Consider the following 20564-nt stretch of genomic DNA (forward strand, 5'->3'; position numbering starts at 1 on the left):
TGGGGTCTAGTCCTAGAGATATAGTTTGAATATTCCACACATTTCCCCCCAGTTTTCCTGGGGAAAAAACAGCTTTGGGGAAAAACAGGGAAAAACCTGGTTTCCCCCCATTTTTTCTCCAGGTCTTCCGATCTCTAAGCACTCCCCAAGTCTTCGTTACAGTGGGAGAACTACCAGAAGGCCTTTGGAGTTGGATCAGTGTGCTGAAAGACGGGAGTGGAGAATCAGAGGATTGGAGAGTCAGGAGGGACCCCAAGGGTCATCCAAACCAACCCTCCGCAACGCAGGAATCACAATGAAAGAAACCCAGGCAGACGGCCACCCAACCTCTGCTTAAAAACCTCCCAAGGGAGGAGAGTCCAGAGGCTGCACGCAGTATGCCAACACTGAACTGAGCCCACGCCGGATGCCCTTCTGGCAGATCTCATTTAATAAAAATGTGCATACCGTGAATCTGTTGAAAAATTAACAAACGTTTTGTGTTAAAAAAGGGGGGGGGGGAACGCTTCATAAATATCACAAGTTTGTTCCAGGCAAGAAGCCAAAGAGGAGGAAGTAAAGCTATGAAACTGGAAAAGGCGACAGAGACGTTGCTGTTCCTCTTCTGCCCCGCAGGCAGTTTCCACCGCCGTCCCTGCCAGGTAGGCTGCTCAGAGTCCTTTGTCCACAAAGAGCAGCCTGGCAAGTGCTGGCGGCCAGGAGGGGCCACCCGGGAGAGGCCTCCCCTCTGCGCCTCGGCCTCACTGCTCCAGCATCTGCTCGCAGGTCCGGGAGACTTCTCCCAGCTTGACCCGGGCGTAGTCGATCCTCTTGAGGGCCATCTGGCAGTCCTTGCGGGCGGAGTAGCTGGAGCCTTCGTGGGGCTGCCCTGTGGCCACCTGGAGGGAAGAGGAAAGCAGGCCAGGTGAGAGGGCAGCCGGCCGCTCAGAGGAAGGATCAGCCCCCTTGCTGGTGCGGCGAGATGGGCAGAGTGTCGGAGTAGGAAGTGGGAGGCGAGGGTTCAAATCCCCCCCATGGGGAACTGGCTCCAGGCACTAGGCCCATCGACAGACCAACTCTGCGCTACAAAGACGTCTGCAAACGTGACACCACAGCTGGCAACACCAGCCATGTGGGAATCCCTTGCAGATGACAGGCCGGTTGCGCATCCCTAGCAGGGACCAGAGGAGGAATGGCCGCTTTGGGGAGCGCAGAGAGAAGAAACGCCAGGGTGCAGCTGCAGCAGCACAACCAGGCGCCTTCCTTGCCCCGGCTGCAGCCAGGATTCAAAATTAGCCAGGCACATTTTGCTACTGTCCAGACTGCGTGGAGATTTCTGGGCAAGCCTCTGCCTTAGTCCATAGTGAACACCGTTACCGTTTCCACTGTGTGTGTTGGAAGAGCAAGCGAAGGTCAGACAACACAATTGAGATAATAGAATAAAAGAATCATAGCACCGGGAGGGACCCCGAGGGTCATCTAGTCCAACCTCAGGCCAACAGACACTCCGTTGTGGTGACTGAACTCAGGTTTAAGGCAGAATTTGGTCCCCTGCAACCTGTTTCCCTCCCCTTCCCTCAAACTGTGCACAATGTCTCCTTTTCAAAGAATCGTAGAGCGAGAAGGGATCTCGAGGGCCATCTAGTCCAGCCCCCTGCAATGCAGGAATCTCAACATGCCGCCCCCCCCATCATCCCATCTGAAACCACACGGGGTCTGGCTTAGCTTTGCAAGAAAGTTTTTGATCATTAGAATAGTCTTGCAGCCCCTGGAGGAGAGCAAAAGTTCTCACACTGGCCCACAAGGTGGGGAATCTGGGGGCAGGATCCGAGGCCAAGGGTAGCAATGTGCCCTCCTGCGCTGAGTTCCCAGCCACTGGTACCCAGAAGCACCACTGCTGCCTCTGGCTGTGGAAGCAGAGCATGGCCGGCAGCCACAGACGGCCGTTCTCACCCCCCTGAAATGGCTTCCTCACCTTTTGGAGCCACCCCACTTGGTGGCCACGGCAGCTGCCAGCCCAGGAGCCCCAAGCAAGTCCTGAGTGTGACATAGAGCACCCCTCTCCAGATACGGCAGGTGGACATGATCTGCACCTTCCAGAAATGGGGGACTTTTCCCCGGCCGGGTAGGCGGACAGCTGGACCGTCAATTTAGACATATCACCTCCGTCTCCTATTCTTGTTACTGCGGCTTCTGGGGTGCTGGATGGAGCCTGACAGGAGCCCCCCACCCAAGCGCCAGCCCCGCCCACCCACCTGCGTCAGGTAGCGGATCTGGGCGGAGAGCTCCGACTCCACCTTCTGGACGGAGCCCATGAACTGGGAGGTCTGGCGCTCCAGCAGGCTCCAGTTGGGCTTCTCCTTCGACAGCTCCAGGATCACCGTGCCTGCGGGGGGGGGGGGGGGAGAGAAGGGGGTGATGTCAGAGGTGGGCGGGGCAAGCAGGGGGCACCCTCAGGACAGGGGGATTTCCACCCAGCTCCGCCCATGGGACCGCCTGGCCCCGCCTGCAACCCTAAGGCCCCGCCCACCGGCATCCCCGCCCCAGAGGCCTCTAAGCTCCGCCCAGAGGTCTCCTCCCCTCCCGGAGGCCCCGCCCCTCTTTCGCCAGGCCCCGCCCACCCGCGCTCTGCATGGCCGCGCCGATCTCTCGCTCCAGCTCCTCCAGCAGCCGCAGCCGCTCGTTGGCCAAGCCCAGCCCGTAGGCGCCCGAGCCCGACACGGAGGCCGCCGCCGCCGCCGCCGCCGAGGAGCCCGCCGCCATCGCGCTCCTGCCCGGCTCCCGCCCTCTCCTCCGCCGGGACGCCTGCGCATGCGCCGAGTAATCAAGAACTACGTCTCCCGGCGCTCCCGGCGCTCTCTTGGCGGCACGTGATCCGGGGCGGGGCCATGCTGCCCTTCTTCCGTCGGGAGACGTGCGCATGCGCCTCCCTGAGGTGAGGCCTTTAAATACATGGCTTCCGCCCTCCGTCTCCCGTCGTCCTCTTCGTGAGTGGGCGGGGCCATGCCTGGCGCGGGCTGGCGGCAGCACGTGCGCGCGGAGCTGGAGCGGCGGGAGCGGCGCGCGCGGGGCCTGAGGCTGCTGCTGGAGCGACGTGAGGGGCCGGGGGAACTCCCCGCCACTGGACTGACTGCGGGGAGGGGGGGGGCTGGGCGGGGGCCGCATTCCCCTCGGGGTGGCAGCTCCTCCCTTCGCCCTGCTGCCAGCATCTCCCGCCCTTCAGCCTCATTGGGGGCCCCGAGCTCGGCCTCTTTCCTCTCTCCCCTTTCTCCACGACACTAATAGTTTCATCAGCTTCCACCAGGCTGCCTCTTAAAATAAGCCCGCCCCCGGGATCACTTTCAGCCCCCCCCGTGACCCCCAGATGAAGGGCAGCATAGAACGCTAATAAATAATAACAGTCAGTGGCGTGGCGTGGGTTGTCAACACCCGGGGCAAGGCAAGTAATTTGCGCCCCCTAACCCGTGGATTTGCCCTAACCCCAGATGTTGCGCCCGGTGCGGCCGGCCCCCCCTGCACCCCCCACGCTACGCCACTGATAACAGTAACTTGGGCGGCCCTTTTCCAACTTGGCAATATCCTTTTTCAGGTGAGATAAGCAGAACTGCACAGAGTTATTCCACATACAGACACATCATTGATTTGCATCACGTCCATAATTCTGCCAAGGATCCCTGGTCTGGGGATTGGCCTTTTTTGCGGCTGCCACCCCCTGGGCCCACACCTTTCGGAGTCTGAAGACGTTTTCTGGTTAGAGAGAAACTCTGGGAGGCTATAAAGCAGCGGCAGAGAGGCGTGAAGGCTGGCAGGAGTTTCAAGGGCCGGGCAGAAAGGGCTGGAGGGCCGCTTCCCCGCCATAGAGTCAGAATAGGCTCTTCTTGGCTCTCTGCCTAGTGCAGAATCCTGCAACTGCCACAGCAGCCCTCGCCTCCAGAGGTTGCGGGACTACAACTCCCAGCAGCCACCAAGTGGGTGAAGGCTGAAGCACGGCCCCCACTGGCTTGCGTGATTCCTGCACCGCAGCGGGTTGGGCTGGACGACCCCTAGGGCCCCTTCTGCTGGCAACCATTGCCTTGAACATCAGAACCACCTGCTGGAGGGGCCAAAGCGGGGCCCCCAGCCCAACGTCCTGATCTCACAGCAGGCAGACAGACGCCTCTTTTGGGAAGCCACCTGGCAGGATTCGAACACAAGTGCAGCTCTCCCCACCATTTCCATCAAAGGGCCTTCATCCTCACTAGTAGCCACTGACAGGCCTGTCCTCCGCTGTGAAACTGCCCAATTCTCTTTTAAAGCTGTTCAAGTTGGTGGCCGTTTGCTACCTCCTGTGGGAGGGAGTTCCGCAGGTTAACGGCATGCTGGATGAAGAAGTTGCTTTCTCTCCCCAGCCTTTGGAGAGGCAAGCGGGGCGGTGGAGGCCTAGGGTGGGGCTGCCCTTTCTAAAAGCCCCTTTCCCCAGAGACCCCCTTCCTTCCCAGCCCCCTCCTGAGACGCTCCTTCTTGCTCTTCCAGATGAAAAGCTGTATGGCCGCCTGGATGCTCTGCAGACCCTGCTGGCAGCGGCGGAGGAGGAGGAGGGGCAGTGGCCAGTGCCAGTGGGGTCCTGCCGGTGAGTGCACAGGGTGGGGTGCTGGCGTGTGGGGGAAGGATGAGCATTTGCTGAACGGGGGGGGGGCAGTCCTCTTCTGGCTTTTTCCTTCTTTTTTAATACATTTTTATTGATTTCTTAACACACCAATTCCAACAGTCATACAACATATCTTTTCATCTCATGCAATGTTTAGAGACTTCCGTTAACACCTCTGATGATTTTCCATTCTTTATCACTTATTCTGCATTTCTTAATTCCTATATTGAATTTCAGGTTTCGAATCCTTCCTGTTAGTTTATCTAATTCTGCCTAGTCCACCTCTTCTGGCTTTTTCCAGGCGCCCCCAGGAAGTGGCCTCCGTCCGGGTGCAGCAGGAGATGGAGCTGATTGAACTCCGGAGAGAGAGAGAGGAGGTGAGCTGAGGCTCCCCGAGGGCCTGGATCGGGGCCAGCTCCTGTGGCTCCGTCGGATTATGGAATTGTTTGAGTGGGAGGGGCTCCCCAGGGGTCATCTAGTCCAACCCCCTGCAGTGCTGGAATCTCAAGGCTGGCATCTCTGATCGGGGGGGCAATTCAGGAGAGAAATAAATAAGTGCTGCGCTTGCTTTGCAGTTGTGCCAGCGTGTCGCTCTCTTGACGGACATCCTGAGGGAGGCGGAGGCAGAGAACAAGGAGCAGCGGGCAAAGTAGGAGTCTTGGTCTCTCCGGCCCCCCAGGTGTGGGAGGGGAGGGGGGCTCGGCCTTTTAAAGAAGTTGGGTGCAGCTGGTTCACCGGCGTTGCGTCCCGGCAGTTTTTCTTCCTCTGTTCCCCCTGTCTTTGCTGCAAAATTCACCAGGAGGCCCACAAAACGAAATATTGCATTGGCGGGGGTTGGGCTGGATGACCCCGGGGTGTCCCTGCTGGCTTTTTCTGGGATCCGGTGCTTCTGCCCCTCCGCAGGATGAGGTGCCTGGCCCAGGATCTGGCTGCCCTGACCCGCCGGCACGAGGAGGCGCAGTGCCAGGCCTGGGCGCTTTCCCAGGAGGCCGAGGGGCTGCGCCGGGAGCTGGCCGAGACGCAGGGACTCATGCAGGAGGCGCAGCGGAAGAGGGAGGAGCTGGAGGCGCGCTGGGTGCGCGAGAAGGCGCTGGAGGCCGGCCGGCTGAACCAGGCCAACGAGCAGCACGACCGGTGAGCAGAGGGGCTCTGTCCGGAAAGATGCTCAGGCGGGGAGTTGTGGAGGTGCAGTCGCACCACGGAAGCCGAACGGAAGTCCATTCGACTTTCAAAACATTTGGGAACCAAGGCCGGGCTTCCGATTGGCTGCAGCAAGCTCAGTACAATACAATAATCTTTATTGTCATTGTCCCATACAGAACAACAAAATTGAAATATCTACACAAGACATTCAAAACCAACAAGCCTGCTATCCCAGCCTGGTTAGCCCCCTTAAAACTCTGATACCCCATTTTTAAGTACAATATACTCCCTTACAATGCGTTTGGAGCCCCATCGGATGTCTGGGTTCCCACGAACATTTGCAAACCAGAACACTCACTTTGCGGCGTTCGGGAGCCAAAAAGTTTGAATGCCAAGACATTTGGGTTAGAATTCATATCCTGCCCTTTGTCGTCAGGTGTCTGGGCAGATCACAGAATAAAACAAAATGAAACGGGAAGGCAATAGACACAGGGCAATAGACACAGGGCGCTAGTTAGCCAAGGGCCTGGGGGAAGAGGAAAGCTTCTGGCTGGTGCCTAAAAATGTGTACTAGGAGGAGGTTTTTTTGGAAACATCTCTCCCCCCCCCCCCCAAAAAATGAATACATTTTTAGGCCCCAATTGAAAATAGTCCAGGTGCCATTCAGAGAGCCCGATTTCCGGACGTGTCCAGGGAAAATAAATGAAGTACAATGTACAATGAAGTCGCCAGGCGAACCACCCTGGGGAGAGCGTTCCAGCCATGAGGAGCCATTACAGAAAAGGCCACGTTATCGTATTGCCACCCTCTGGATTTCTCATGGAGGCAGCACACGAAGAAGGCCTCCGATGAGGGTCACAGGGTCTGGGGTGGTTCATAGGGAGAGAGATGGTCCTTGGGGTGTTTTGTTCCTGAGCATACATATAGTATGTTTATATAAATTCTATTAACGTTTAATTGTTAATGATTGCTTCCTCCCGCCAGGCCTTTAACTGTTTCAGTTGTAAGGGGAATTGTTGCTGTTTAATAACAATAAAATTTTATTTATATCCTGCCCTCCCCAGCCAAAGCCAGGCTCAGAGTTTAGTCATTTAGTCGTGTCCCACTTCGTGACCCCATGGAGGGGAATAATAATAATAATAATAATAATAATAATAATAATAATACAGCAGAATGTTTTCAAGCTGATTGGAAACAGGCTTGTTGGGGCGGCTGTTCAGAATTCTGGACCCTCCAAGCACAGCCACACACACCCCGGGCCATTGCACTCTGTTTGCCCGAGGCTCCTCTTCTTCCCTGAAATCCACTGCAGCCACGACCCTTCTCTCTCCCACCCCAGGTATCAGCGCAGAGTCCGGCGCCTCCAAGAGAAGCTGCAGGAGGCCAGGGAAGCGGCCGGCATGTGAGTCCGTCTCCTTTTCCTGAGGGAGGGCAAGGGGGGGTCCCTCTCTAGGGGGGCTGACATCCCCGCTCGGCCTTGAAGCTCCCTGGGCGACTCCTGCGCACAGCGTGGAGTTGAACTGCGGAACTCCCTCCCACAGGAGGCAGATTCCTGGGCCATCAGTGAGTCTGCTCCGTCTCCACAATTGCAGGCGGTCCTGCTTCTGAATCCCAGTTGCCGGATGCTGCTTGCGGGTTCCCATGGTGGGCGTCTGGTTGGCCACTGCGAGGCCAGGAGGCGGGACTAGGTGGGCCCCCGTTGCCCTGGTGTCCTTGGGGAACCTCCAGCTCCAGAGGCAGTCTACCTCCACTCCTCAGTTCTTGGGGGCATTTGGCCCCTGGCAGAACAGGAGGAGGGGCTCCCCTTGGGGCTTTAAATTGGGGTTATCAGTCCTGGCACAAGGTTTGAGGGCGCCTTTCTGTCCCCTGCTTTGTGATGAAGGGGGCAGCTGCTTCAGTCCTGCCTTATGGGGAGGGGGGAACCATTCCCAGCTCCAGGAAGGTTTGGGGTTGGGGTGCTTTGAGAAGGGAGGGGGGCATTCTGCACCTCGGCCTTTATCATGGTGCCAATCCGAGGAGGCCTGGGGGGCACCTGGCTTTCCACCAACTGTCTCTGGGCCCTGAACACCTCTATCTATCATCTATCTATCTATCTATCTATCTATCTATCTATCTATTTGTTTTACCCCGCCCATCCGGCTGGGTTTCCCCAGCCACTCTCTAATTTTCAGTCCTTCTCTATGGACCAGGCCCTTAAAATTAGTAGTACAGTCATAGCTTGGATTGAAGTAGCTTCAGGTTAAGCATTTTTGGGTTGCGCTCCATGGCGACCTGGAAGTAACGGAGCGCGTTGCTTCTGGGTTTCGCCGCTCGCGCATGCGCAGACGCTCAAAATGATGTCACATGCATGCACGGAAGTGGTGAATCGCCAGACGCACGGATGCGGGTTGCGTTCACTTCAGGATGTGAACGGGGCTCCGGAACGGATCCCGTTCGCATCCAGAGGTACCACTGTAGTAGTAGTAATAATAATAATAGAATTTTTCTGTGTCAGTCACACTGGGATCTTGTGTCTTGGCTGACCACTGTGTGTGTGTGTTGATCCCAGGTCTGGTCCTTATGTCTTAAAAAATAAAACAGAGCAGCAGGATAAAAATGCAATTAATAAATCACAGAATTGAAAGGCTGGAAGGACGGCGAGGGTCCTCTGGTGCAGCCCCTTCAGGGCAGGAATTGCAGCTGAAACGTTCATGGCAGACAGACACCAAACCTTTAAATTATTGTAAATAAAATTAAACTTATTAGTGTATTTTTGCAACACTTTAAGTTTCCTGTTTTTTGTAGACCGCTTAGAGATGTTTTTAAAATATTAAGCGGTACTGAAATCACTCAATCGACTCCGCTTAAAAAACCTCCAAGGGAGGAGAGTCCTAGATTGAACGTTTTGTTTTTCATGGTTTTAAATGTTTTTAATTTCCCTCTGGGGGAAAGCAGGGTGTCGTTTTCTAAGAAGAGCCACTTTGCAGAGGCTAGTCCTGCCTTCTGACCAGCAGCTGCCTTTGCTCTGAAAGCCCCCCACTTTTTCTTAGGAAAGGGGGGCACCCCACTGCCTGCCCCCAACACGGTCTGCCCCTCTCTCTCGACGCAGGATTCCCAGGCCGGCAGCTGCAGAATCGTCCCCCAGCGACAGCACTTTCAGCACGTCTTGCGAGGAAACCAGCGCAGAAGGGGGGAGCAGCCCAAAGGTGGGTGTGGCTGGGGGGGCATATTTAGTCAAGTAATGTCTGCCCCACCTCTCAGGCGAGAGATTCTTCCAGGGCGGAAGGTTTCTAGAAAAGCATCAAACTGCATTCTCGTACCATTTGATAAGAGTTTATTGCAATCTTGGAAACGATGAAGGGGCTTGGTAGACCTTGAGCCAATGGTGTGACGCAGCAGCAAAAAAGGTGAATACTATCCTAGCTGCAGCAACAGGAGTGTCCATATCAAGGAAAGGAATAATATTGCTTTATTTTGCCTTGGCGAGACCAAACCTGGACCCCTGTGTCCAGTTCTGGGCATCACAATTTAAGAAGGAGGATGACAAGCTGAAAGAGGGCAACCAGGATGGAAGCCAGGCCTGATGAGGAATGGTTGAAGGAGCTGGGGATGTTTAGCCTGGGAAAGAGGAGAGATGAGAGCCATCTTCAAATATCTGAAGGGCTGAACATGGAAGATGGAGCAAGCTGGTTTTCTCCTGCTCCATAATAATAATAATAATAATTAATAATAATAATTTGTTATTTATACCCCGCCCATCTGGCTGGGTTTCCCCAGCCACTCTGGGCGGCTTCCAACAAAATATTAAAATACAATAGTGTATCAAACATTAAAAGCTTCCCTAAAGAGGGCTGCCTTCAGATGTCTTCTAAAAGTCGGGTAGTTATTTATTTCCTTGACATCTGATGGGAGGGCGTTCCACAGGGTGGGCGCCACCACCGAGAAGGCCCTTGGCGCTGGACCTCCAAAGGAGAGGATTAGAGGCAATGGCTTCAAGTCACAAGGAGATTCCAACTAACATCAGGAAGATGTTGGAGGTCTTCAAGCAGTTTGGGTGGCTGCCTTTCAGGAATTCCTGAGCTGCGATTCCTGCATTGCAGGAGGTTAGACTAGAGGACCTTGGGGGCCCCCCCACTCCTCAGTCCCACAGTTCCTAGCGCTCCTTCCCCTCCTTCTAGGTTTCAGAAGAAGCACCAGCAGAGCCCAGCCCCCCTCGGGCCTCATCCCCTCTGGGTCAGCGCGCAGCTGCAGGTAGCCTTGTCCCTCCTTCCCGGGGAGTCCGTGGGGCAGCGAACTTCCTCCAGGTCCTTAACGTGGCCCCTTTCTTTCTTGCTGCAGGTCCAATTCTCGAGGCAGCCCCCGCCCCGTGAATGCAGCCTGGCCCTTTCCAAGAACATCTGCACAGCAGTCGGTGGGCTTGCTCAGTGGTCACAGCATGCTTGCAATGGCACCCTGGTTCTTGACCTGGACCTCGTGTCACGGAGAGCGTGCTGGTTGTGTGAATTGCTCAGGAAAAGGGGGCTAGCCACACCCCACAACCCTGGAGTCTACAAGTTTTTTTGGGGGCAGGGATAGCATGGCCTCAAGGCCCCCCCCCCCCCCAGGGTTGGGCGGCTACTGAAAGCCCCACGTGGCTCTTCTTCTGCGGGTGGGGGGTCTTCCTTCTTGCAAAACTTGGGGGTCAGGGAGCGTCTGGCCCCACAGCGGTGTAGCAAGAGGGGGAGTCCTTGCTGCAGATCTGAGAATCTCTGGCAGGGGGGCTGCTATTTTCACAGGAGCCCCCTTTCCATTTCCCCAACAGCCCCGCCCCGTTTTTAATGCTCAAACCACTTAATAAAAACTTCCAGGCATCTGTTAACCGTTTTTTAATTTTCATTTGTTGCTCTCTGCTCAGACAACGTAGGAAACAATAATGGCCTTTTTAAAATTTCTTTTTACACGCATTGCCTGCCCTGCACCTGTTTGTACAGGGGGGCAGCCCTGCAAAGGTTTGGGGGGGCACGACTGGGCACAAAGCACAGAGACGTTGGCACACACCTGCCCCCTTCGGCATTTGGGGGCAGGGGGAGGGGTCCCCATTCCCAGGCAGACGGGCTCAGCTCACACCCCCACGGCCAGCAGAGGCACATCTGGGGGGGGGGTAGCTTTGTTGGAAAAGAAAAGGGGGGGAGACAGACAGAAGGGGCCTCCCAGCCCCAATTGATTTTTTTAAAAGGGAAAAGGGAGAGAGTTCAACTGACCAATTGTTTCCCCTAACCAGTTAAAACATCATTTAAAAATAAGACATTTATATAAAGAGCAGTGGGGGGGGGGGATTGCCCAGAGAGATTAGACACACACAACGTGGTGCTTTGGGGGGGGGGGGATACGACAGTCAGACGATAATGCCCAATAAATGTTCCAGTGCGTTAGACAAAAAATTGGGGGGGGGGGGGACGGACGAGGACGGTGGCGTTAAAATCCATCTGTGGAGAAGATACGCAGCAGCAGATAAAGATTAAAAGCTGGGGGGGCGGAGGTGGCGGCCCTCCCCCCTCCGTTTTTAGTCACATTAAAAGCCCCCCCCCAATACAGCATGAAGACACAAGGCAGGGGGGGGTGATGGCTCCTATAAGGAAGGAGGGGGGAGTAGAGGATGAGGCGACATTCGTACGGGGTGGGGGCCATTTCTCAGCTCTTTCCTCTCTCTCCGCCCCCCCCCCCAACTTGGCTGGACCTGTGGTGGCGAGGGGGGGGTGTTCCTCCCTCCCTAGCAAAAATGGTCGTCGTCTTCCTTGTCGTCCTTCAGCCCCTTCAGGCGCAGGCGGGCAAAGTCTTCAAACACAATGTCGTCGTCCTGCCCGTAGCTGGGGGGGGGGGGGGGGGAGAAAACGGGGGGTGGGGGCAGAGTCAGACTGCTTTGGATATGCACAAAAATGGTGGCTTTCCTTTCCCCTTTGCACCCGTAAAAGATCTGCTTTTTTCCCTGCATTCCTACATCCCATAATTTCCAGCAACAACCCTGCCAGGTAGGCTGGGGCTGAAAGGGAGAAACCGGCCCCCTCCAGACCCCCAGCCAAGCAGAGATTCGAAACCAGGGGCTCTGACCACTGCACCACACTGCCGCTGGTAGTTCTCTGCGCAAGACCCAAACGTCCAGCTCCTTTCCTGGGGGCCTGGACACAGGGGGGGATTGGAGGGGGGGGCTTGCAGCTGTCCCCCCCTCCTTGTGAGTTCTCCTTTCCGTGCCCCAACCGCTGACCCAGATTCTCCACTTTTAAACCCCCCACCCCAATTGAACACACTCCCTCCCACCCCTAAAGTGTTAGATGGGCAATGCAGTCACCCCATAGAAGTCCTCAAAGGGGGTTTGTGGGCTCCCCCATATTATCCCTGCCCTGTATTAAAAAAACCCCAAAAAACAACCATTCCAACTTGCGGAATAGAAAATAGAAGTGTCAGGCTGTTGTAAGTTCTAAACTAGGACTGGGGAGCCCATTGGGTGACTGGGGCCCCCAAACCTCCCTCGTGGGGTTGTTGTTGGGGGGGATAAAAAGGGGAGGGGGAGAACAAGGCACATCTTGAACAACTTGGGAGGAAAAGCGGGGTATAAATGCAATAATAAATCATATTATTTGCTTTGTTTTTATTGCGTGTTTTGGGTTTCCATCTTGCATTCTTATGCTGGGAACTGCCCTGAGTTCTGCGGATAAAGGGCAGTGTGAAAATAAGTAATACTACTAAATAATTGGGTCAATATATGGGAAATAACTAGGCAGAGAGAGAGAGACGCTCTGGGCCCAGCCTGGCTCCCTCCCCCCCCCCCGAGAGCGGGGCCTTGTGGGTGCTGGCCTCTGAGCCCCCCAGGGAAAGGGCCAGACTTGTCTTACTTGGTTTCGAACTCGATGAGGTTGGTGTCGACGGGGGCGTCCGTCTCGGGGGCGGCTGGAAGGGAAAGGGGAGGCGTGAGGTTCCTCTTTCCACCCCGTGAAACTTCTCCCGCCCCCCCCCCCTCAAGCGCAGCTGCCTCTGGGGTGGGAGGAGAGGGCCTGCACCCCGATTCAGAGACTTACCCAGCTGAGGCTGCAAGGTGGGCGAGGCCTGGTCGGGCGGCTTGGGGTGCATGAGGACGAAAGGCAGCTCCACGGAAACATCCCTGGGGGGCAGGAGAAGATCATGAGAAGAGTCTGCGGCTGGGTCAGGCCCAAGGGGGTCCATTTGGCCCGGCAGCCTGGCCTCAAAGGGCCAAATGCCCCGTAGGACCTGGAATGGAGGTAGACTGCCTCTGGACCTGGAAGCTCCATACGGACATCTGAAATGGATGAGGCTGGTCCAGTGTCGTGGCTGAACAGGTGCCCCATATATATATAGGTATTCATCATTTTGCATTTTGCTCATTGCATCTATACAACTCTTATTTTACTCTTACACAGACTTCCCGACTTATCTTCCGTTGGCATCTTCCTTCAAATCCTTGGTTTGCTACAACTCCTGGGGGAGATTTTGCAGCCTGCATCTTTGTGAACCCCAAATATTGCACGATCCTTTTCGTTCTCTTCTTTTTAGGTCGATTGGAAACACACACACACCCCTTTTTTTTTTTTTTTTACTGTTGCAACTTGTTGACTGTAACTTCTGAAAAAAACGCAGAATCTCCACTTATCTGCAATGCCAAGTGCCTGTGATTTATTCTAGCCTCGGTATTTGTTTGAAAGTGGGCAAGAGCCGATGCAAAATCTAACCAAATTTAAAAGCGCTTGGAGCGAACGCCCTTGCGCTTAACTCTGCTACTAGAGAGCAGGAATCTCTCTTCCAAACATATCTTTGCAACAGATGGGTTGGGATTTTGGGGGGACAACGAGAGCAGAAGAGGAACCCACCCGATGTTCATACTTACCCTCCCCGGGACACCACCAGCTTGACCTTGACCCGGTAGGAGACCAGGATGCCCAGGACCTCCTTGTTGGCACCCTCCTTCACACTGCAAGGCCAAGGAAAAAGAAATAGGGGGGTCACTCTGACCTGGAAACACCCCACGGACCCCGCAAGGAACAAGGCCTCCCCTTTTCCCCATCCTCACATTTTTTACCCCTTCTCACCACCCATGCATTCCTCCTGTGCCACATAATAAACCAGCGTTCTCCAAACTTTTTGGGGTCCTTTCCGCCCCCTCAGTGCCATGAACTCACCCCCAGTGGCCCCTCCCCTCCCAAAAGCATCGTTCAGAACAGCGGTTTTTTGCAGGACCCCCTAAAGGAGATTCAGAGCAGGAGCAGGTAATGGCCTAATTGTTCAAAATCCAACTGAAACTTAACTCTGTATTTTACTTCTTAAAATTTATATACTGCTTGAATGTAAGGGAAAACACCTCAGAGAGGTTTACAAAAAGGATAAAACAATAAAATTGTCGCTAAAACTGCAAAACCACACTACAAGCACCGTTTAAAACCACAGCGGAATAGACTGAAACTTGTGCAAACTCATCTCAACAGGCGCCAAAAAGAATAGAGTGAAGGCAACTGCGCGAGAGGATAGCAAGAGGCAGGGGGTTCCAAAGTGCTGGTGCTGCCACTATTTATTATTATCAAAAATTATTAATTTTATTTATTTATTTGTGCCCCACCTTTTCCCCTGAAAGGAGTTAAGGCGGTCAAGTGACCTCGCAGAGAAGCTGGTCCCAAGTTGTTAGAATCACAGCCACATCAAATTGGCAGGGACCCCAGCGGTCATCTAGTCCAACCCCCTTTTAAGGGCTTTATAGACTAAGAGTAACACCTGGAACTCGGCCCGGGGGCAAATGGGCAGCCAGCGCAAATCTCCAAGAAGCACAGGTGTCGTACGCCGACTGGGTCTCCCCTCCTGTCAGCAACTGTGCTGCAGCATCCTGCACCCAGGGCAGCCCCACGGAGAGCCCCTTGCAGTATTGAGCGCAATCAATCCAGCAATCCAGGGTGAGCAGCTCTGCAATGTCTGATATTCCCCGCCCCCTTGCCTCTAAACACGCCCCCCAGGACCCTCCTGCCCCCCTCCCCCCCACCAGGGGGCTGCAACCCCATTTGGTCCCTCTGCAATCCCAAGATCCTTTAGCCGCGATTCCTGCACGGCGGGGGGTTGGACTGGATGACCCCTGGGGGTCCCGACTCACATGGTGGAGGAGGCCAGGTTGGTGTCTTCGTGCTTGAGCTTCCCGTCCAGCGCCAGGCCCCGCTTCTCCCGGTTGTTGCTCAGCAGGGGCGTCAGGGTGTAGACCTTGCAGAAGGTGGAGCTGGGCGCCACTTGGTCGCTGGCGGGGGAAGCCAGAGAGAGAGAGAGGCGTCAAGGTCCCTGCCGGCCCAGCATGGCCCGCCTGGCAGGGACGGCGCAAGCTGCTTTCTACTGAGTCAGGCTGCTCGCCAGCCCACGTCATGCAGGATGATCTGCGCTGTCAGGCAGGACCCTCTTGGGGCTCGAACCTGGGAACGGCCTCCAAGGCAGGTGCTCTAACCACTGAGCCCCCATTGGAAGCAGGGCTGCAGGGGACAGTGTCAGGCCAGGGCCAAAATAATAATAAGAAGAATATATTATTATTTATACCCCGCCCATCTGGCTGAGCCCCCCCAGCCACTCTGGGCAGCTCCCAATTGAGTGTTAAAAACAATACAGCATTAAATATTAAAAACTTCCCTAAACAGGGCTGCCTTCGGATGTCTTTTAAAAATAAGATAGCTGCTTATTTCCTTGACATCTGGTGGGAGGGCGTTCCACAGGGCGGGCGCCACCACCGAGAAGGCCCTCTGCCTGGTTGAGACTTCTGCATTGCAGAGGGATGGGCTGGATGACCCTCGGGGGTCCCTCCCAGTTCTGGGATCCGATCTGCAGGAGTCTCCTCCACTGGAGTCTTTAAGGAGAGAAGGGAGTCCCAGAACATTTCCATGCTTGGGGAGATGACAAATGCAAGGCTGAGATTTCCGAAATCGCCCGTCCCCCTTGCCCCAACCCCGGTTCCAAGACCGGAGACTTACTCCTGTTCGATTTGGGCCACGGGGCACTTGTACTGGGCTGTGCTGAAGAGGCAGATGTCCGCATATTGCCGCACTGCAGTGTCGGGAGGAAGGAAAAGCGTCAGGAGACGTCCGGAGGAAGCCAGGTCCAGGGAGTGCCAAATGGGGGTGTCGGGGGGGGGGGTCCTCAGCTGGCCGCTCGTCCCCCACCCACCCCCTTTTTTCCAAACCAGCAGAACCCCCCCAAAGCGCTCCCCCCGGCTCCACAGGGACCCCCCCTTTCCTACCGGACACCTTGACTTTCTTGACACTTTTGCTGGAGTTGTTTGTGACGTGAACGTTGACGCTAATGGGCTCCCCGTGATAATATAGCTGGAGGGGGAGAGAAGGGGGGGTTAGGCTACAGGGCCAAGGAAGACACGGCCCACCCTCCCAAGACCCCCTGGGACCTGGTGCCTCTCTCTTGCAACGCCCCCCCAAGGGGCACCATCTCCCCAAATCATAGCAGGGAGCCCCAGAAGGACAGGGAACCTGCAACCATTGCTGCCAAGAGTCCCACATTCGCAAGAGATCCGTCTTTGGAACTCACTGCCTCTTGACGCCTTTTTTCAGAGCCCCCTAAAAGCTAAAATACTCAGGGGAGAATTTTCTCTTGAACTAGACGCCTATTGTATGGAACTTGACAGTCGGACAACAGATGTTTGGATACAAATAGTGATATTTGGAATGACTTTGCAAAGAATGTATTACTAGGCTTTCAATAGCTACAATTGTACAGTGAGGGGGGGGAAGTATTTGACCCCCTGATAAATTTGCCTGTTTGCCCTCTGACGAAGAAATGACCAGACCATAATTTTAATGGTAGGGTGCTCATCAATCTCTGACTTTTGTCTTCTGGGTTTCTGGGGGTTTTCCTATTGTTATCCTGTGTCTCACAGCTACAACAAATCTACCATTACAACTATGAACTGGTCATTTCTTTGTTGGAGGGCAAATGGGCAAATTTAACAGGGGGATCAAATATTCCCCCTCCCTCACTGTATCAGGGATACAACATCATTTATTTCAATGTATGGAAATGTACTGATTTTATTTCTGCGTCTTCTTTCTCACGTATTTCCTTTTTCTCTTTTCTTTTATAAATGAAATTGCTCTAAAACAATAGTAATAATAACATATTACAGTGGTACCTCTGGTTACATACTTAATTCGTTCCAGAGGTCCGTTCTTAACCTGAAACTGTTCTTAACCTGAAGCACCACTTTAGCTAATGGGGCCTCCTGCTGCCGCTGCACGATTTCTATTCTCATCCTGAAGCAAAGTTCTTAAACTGAGGTACTATTTAGGGGTTAGCGGAGTCTGTAACCTGAAGCGTATGTAACCTGAGGTACCACTGTATTTTTATGCCGCTCTGGGTGGCTTCCAGCAAATTTAAATAATCAAAATTATCAACCATTTTAAAAAGCGTTGATTTGCGCAGACCAGCCTGAGGATACTGGTGTGCCTTTTAATCTACTTTAAGGGCCTTTCCCCTCATTGCAGCAACTTGCAGGTGGGGCATTGGGGGGGGGCAGCTATTGCTCGGGGCAGGGGGCAGATTGGGACTAGACGGGGGCTGCTTTTAAGAAGGCCGGGCGCCAAGGGACTCTTGAGCTACGGTTCGCACCTCGCAGGACGTTGAGCTACGACTCCCGGATTCCTGACTGGTGGCGGGGGTCTGCAGGGTCTCCATCAGAAGCACGTTTCACACCCGCCCACCCCTCAAATGCACCTATGTGCATCACAACCCCCCCCCCATAATACCTCCTTGTCAAGCGAAGCCTCGAGGTGCAAGGAGCGGTCGGACATCAGGAAGTGTCGGGTGGTCTCGGCCATGGGCTGGGGGCCGGGCTTCTCCGGGGCATATTGCACTTTCCGGATGACCAGGCGGACGGAATTCCTGTGGGTCGGGGAGGGGGGCAGGAAGGGAGAACGGTTGAAAGAGGAGGGGGCTGCGGCCCAGGACGCCTGGGTTCTCCCCAAGGCAAGTGAGGAGGGGGCAGTTCAAAGCCCGATGAATCCGTTGCACAAACAGAAGCCCCCCTTTAGGAATCTCAAGGTGGCTCTCTTCCCCACTGCAACCCCACAACAACCCTGTGAGGTGGGCAAGTCTGAGAGAAGGGGCCAGGATAATGGGCAGTGTATAAATCGAGCAAAGAAATAAATAGCAAAGAATTGGATACGGAGTCGGGCCGAACGCTTCTCCCTTCTAGGACAAAGGGATTTTCTGGCCTGAACTGGACGTGCTGCCAGGGATCCGAACCCAGAGCCCGCCATGGGCAAAGCAGGCGGAAAAGGGGGCAAGGGGCTTCACAGGAAATGACACAGCCTTGTCTTCCTGCCCCACAGCTTTCCCTGATCAACCGCAGTTCTTGCATGGCGGGGGTTGGGCTGGATGACCCCTGGGGGTCCCCTTGAAAGTCTTCCATTCTAGGAAACTCCCAGAGGTTGGGCAGGGAAGGCTGGGCTACGTAACACCCAAAATAACAATAAATCTGTTTTGTTTTTTGCAGTTTCTCAGCCAAAGGATTTGTTTGCCCGTGAAGAACAGCCCTGCAAAGCTGGCTCACCTTTTGTGAATCTTCTCATCTTGAATTTTGGCACAAAAAGCCCGGATCTCAAAATCGACGCCGCAAGCCTGGAGGAGGGGGAAAACGGGGCGGGGGGTCCCTTAGTGACACTGGCGGTCCTGTCCTGCTCCCCCCAGCTGCCCCATAAGCAGCCTCTGCCCCATATGCTGCTTTCAGGGCAGAATCCACACAGTCCCATCCTTTTCTTCCCCCTGAACCCCCAAAATCTGCCCCCCACCCCTTCAGAAACCCCCGCCTACCTTTCCGGTGTCCTCTGGACCCGGCTGCAGCGTCACAGAGCAGGGCAGGTTCTGTGGGATCTGTGGGGTGCAGAAAGAAAAAGAGCAGTGCAAAAGTTTTCCCCCTCGACTCCAACTTTGGGGTCACCCACATGGCCCCCACCCCAAGGACTTCTCCTCCGAGTCCCTGCCCCCCTCCCCCGCTTTCCTCCCTTGCCACTTTCTCCACCCCATGCGCAGAGACCAGAAACCGAGGTAACAGCCCTGCGGAACTCCCTGCCACTGGAAATGCAGCAGGCGGCTTCCGCGCCAACTTTCAAAGCCGGGGGTTGGGCTAGATGTCCCTTGGGTTCCCCTTTGATTCTGTGACAGGGGAGGGAAAGGAAATCATAGAGCCACGGAACTGCAGAGAGTTGGAAGGGGGGGACCCCCCAAAGGGCATCTAGCCCGACCCCCTGCAATGCAGGCATTTTTGGGGTGCAAAGGCTGAGTGGGCTTGGTCCCTCTCTTACTATGAAGCTGAAGGGGTGGGCGTTGGCCCCCAGTTTCCGCAGCAGCCGCTCCTGCAGGCGGGTGAGGGGCTCGGCGGTCTCCTCGGGGGGCGGGAAGGCCTGCCAGGAGGCCAGGAAGAGGTCCTTGCGGAAGGAGAGGCCCAGGACGTCCAGGTCCTCGCGGCCGTAGCGGAAGGCGCAGGTCAGCGTCACAAAGACTGCGGGGGAAGAAGGGGGACAGGGTCAGGCCCCCCCCAAAATCCCACAGCGCAGGAGCCAAAGGGAAGGGCAAGCGCAGAAAAGGGAACGGGAAACAGGAAACTGTTCTCTCCCCCCCAAAAAAAGATACAACCCAGGCATTTAGGATTTTGCGGTTTTGCAGAAAGCAAGGCCTTCGCCACTTCTGCTTGGTGGCGGAAATCGGGGGGCGATTCCACCGTGACCAACGTAACATCTGCAAGCTCCCCGGCACGTAATGTTTTGGTTTCTTCCAAGCTCATGTCTTTTGAACTTCAGTGGACCTCTGCAAAAATGACTAAGAAGCTGTGGTTTAATTGCTTTTCTTGCAATTAAAAAGTGTGTTTGACAAGGTGTGACTGTGGCAAAGGTTCTGCAACCTCAAGAATTTACCTGTAACTTGGATAATGGTTTTCTCTAAGAGTTTGATTTATTGATTTATTGATTGATTGATTGATTTTTTCCACCATATGTTCCAAACTTCCTGAGAGCTATCAGATGCCCGACGCGGATAGTATGGTCCAGATTGCAGGTCTAATGCTTATTAAATTCTCAGGGAAGGAATTATGATGGTCCTAAAAGGAGGTTTCAATTGACACACCCTCTTCTAAGTTGTCTGCGGTGATGTTATGTTGGTCACAAGAAATGCTGAATGTACGAAACCTTTCAGGTAACATCTCACCTTAATGCTAAGAACCTCAAAGAAGAGGGGGAAACCATACCTTTTCCTTTTCCTTTGCTATGGGGAGGGGGAGGTGTGCGTGACCAACGTAACATGCTCAAGCAACGCAATTTTCCTTGCCCTCCAGTCATCTGATCTCCACCCCTAGCATGGCACTTATCAGTTCCCCAGAGGAGGAAGCAAAACTATCAGTACAGTCCAGGGTCATTAACCTACTGTCTGTTTTCTCTGGCGAGTCTTGAGCGGAAATTAGAGAATTAGAGAAATTCTGAGTCATCTTCCTTTCACACTCCCAGCTGCTCTAATCTTGCGCAGAATGACTGATAATCAAACTGTGAACTGAATTATCTTCCCGACGGTGTAGAGAACGTGTTGGCCACTTGTGAACAGGAAAAATGGGTTTGTAGGTTGACCGTTTTTTCACAGAATTACCCAGATAGGTTTCCTCTGCTGCCCCCCCCCCCCAGCTCTTCAAATGATCAGACAATGAGCAATTTGGAGCATCTTAAGGACTGGAGGCCTTCTCAGTAGTGGCACCCTTCAAATGTCAAGGAAATAAACAACTATCTGACTTTTAGAAGACATCTGAAGGCAGCCCTGTTTAGGGAAGTTTTTAATG

General features: G+C 54.5%; 3 protein-coding genes across 11 annotated transcripts in view; 1 reads left to right on the top strand and 2 right to left on the bottom strand.

The window, feature by feature from the left end:
- Positions 1–407: 407 nt before the first annotated feature.
- On the bottom strand, positions 408–2742 carry MED11 (mediator complex subunit 11). Its single transcript, XM_028702684.2, has 3 exons — positions 2601–2742; positions 2235–2365; positions 408–878 (listed from the first exon to the last, which is right to left on the bottom strand). The coding sequence occupies exons 1-3, from the start codon at positions 2740–2742 to the stop codon at positions 741–743; spliced, it is 411 nt and encodes a 136-aa protein (XP_028558517.2). The 3' UTR covers positions 408–740.
- Positions 2743–2775: 33 nt separating this feature from the next.
- Positions 2776–10586, top strand: LOC114582726 (autophagy-related protein 16-1-like). Of its 8 annotated transcripts, none has more exons than XM_077917892.1 (9): positions 2776–2914; positions 4492–4588; positions 4844–4983; positions 5182–5255; positions 5510–5740; positions 7089–7151; positions 8779–8934; positions 9907–9979; positions 10067–10586. In XM_077917892.1, exons 1-9 carry the CDS (start codon positions 2900–2902, stop codon positions 10301–10303), a joined length of 1086 nt encoding a protein of 361 aa, XP_077774018.1. In that variant the 5' UTR covers positions 2776–2899; the 3' UTR covers positions 10304–10586. The 8 variants fall into 8 exon arrangements, 7 of the variants coding, with proteins under 7 accessions (XP_077774018.1, XP_028559801.2, XP_028559804.1 ...); XM_028703968.2 differs by lacking the exon at positions 2776–2914 and adding an exon at positions 2921–3073 and having other exon boundaries at positions 4908–4983; XM_028703971.2 differs by lacking the exon at positions 2776–2914 and adding an exon at positions 2921–3073 and having other exon boundaries at positions 4908–4983; positions 8838–8934; positions 10067–10232.
- Positions 10579–20564, bottom strand: part of ARRB2 (arrestin beta 2) — a 233660-nt gene continuing 223674 nt past the window's right edge. For both annotated transcript variants that reach the window (XM_077917891.1, XM_028703967.2), the window contains 11 exons: positions 19048–19244; positions 18557–18616; positions 18297–18364; positions 17491–17626; positions 15975–16059; positions 15709–15781; positions 14853–14990; positions 13605–13688; positions 12781–12863; positions 12598–12652; positions 10579–11574 (listed from right to left, as the gene is read on the bottom strand). In XM_077917891.1, the coding sequence (XP_077774017.1) occupies positions 11478–11574; positions 12598–12652; positions 12781–12863; positions 13605–13688; positions 14853–14990; positions 15709–15781; positions 15975–16059; positions 17491–17626; positions 18297–18364; positions 18557–18616; positions 19048–19244 (1076 nt within the window). In that variant the 3' untranslated portion in view covers positions 10579–11477. The remainder of the gene's footprint in view (positions 11575–12597; positions 12653–12780; positions 12864–13604; positions 13689–14852; positions 14991–15708; positions 15782–15974; positions 16060–17490; positions 17627–18296; positions 18365–18556; positions 18617–19047; positions 19245–20564) is intronic.

The sequence above is a fragment of the Podarcis muralis genome, chromosome 13, assembly GCF_964188315.1.
Source record: "Podarcis muralis chromosome 13, rPodMur119.hap1.1, whole genome shotgun sequence".
In the NCBI taxonomy this organism is placed as follows: domain Eukaryota; kingdom Metazoa; phylum Chordata; class Lepidosauria; order Squamata; family Lacertidae; genus Podarcis; species Podarcis muralis.

Bases quoted from the DNA above. Each gene is read 5' to 3' on its own strand.
- MED11 (XM_028702684.2), bottom strand. From the start codon at position 2,742: ATGGCGGCGGGCTCCTCGGCGGCGGCGGCGGCGGCGGCCTCCGTGTCG. The intron at 2,366-2,600 runs GTGGGCGGGGCC...CCCCCCCCGCAG, and splicing joins CGCGGCCATGCAGAGCGCGG to GCACGGTGATCCTGGAGCTG. The intron at 879-2,234 runs GTGGGTGGGCGG...TCTTCCCTCCAG, and splicing joins AGATCCGCTACCTGACGCAG to GTGGCCACAGGGCAGCCCCA.
- LOC114582726 (XM_028703968.2), top strand. From the start codon at position 2,983: ATGCCTGGCGCGGGCTGGCGGCAGCACGTGCGCGCGGAGCTGGAGCGG. The intron at 5,256-5,509 runs GTAGGAGTCTTG...GCCCCTCCGCAG, and splicing joins AACAAGGAGCAGCGGGCAAA to GATGAGGTGCCTGGCCCAGG. The intron at 7,152-8,778 runs GTGAGTCCGTCT...ACTTTTTCTTAG, and splicing joins GCCAGGGAAGCGGCCGGCAT to GAAAGGGGGGCACCCCACTG.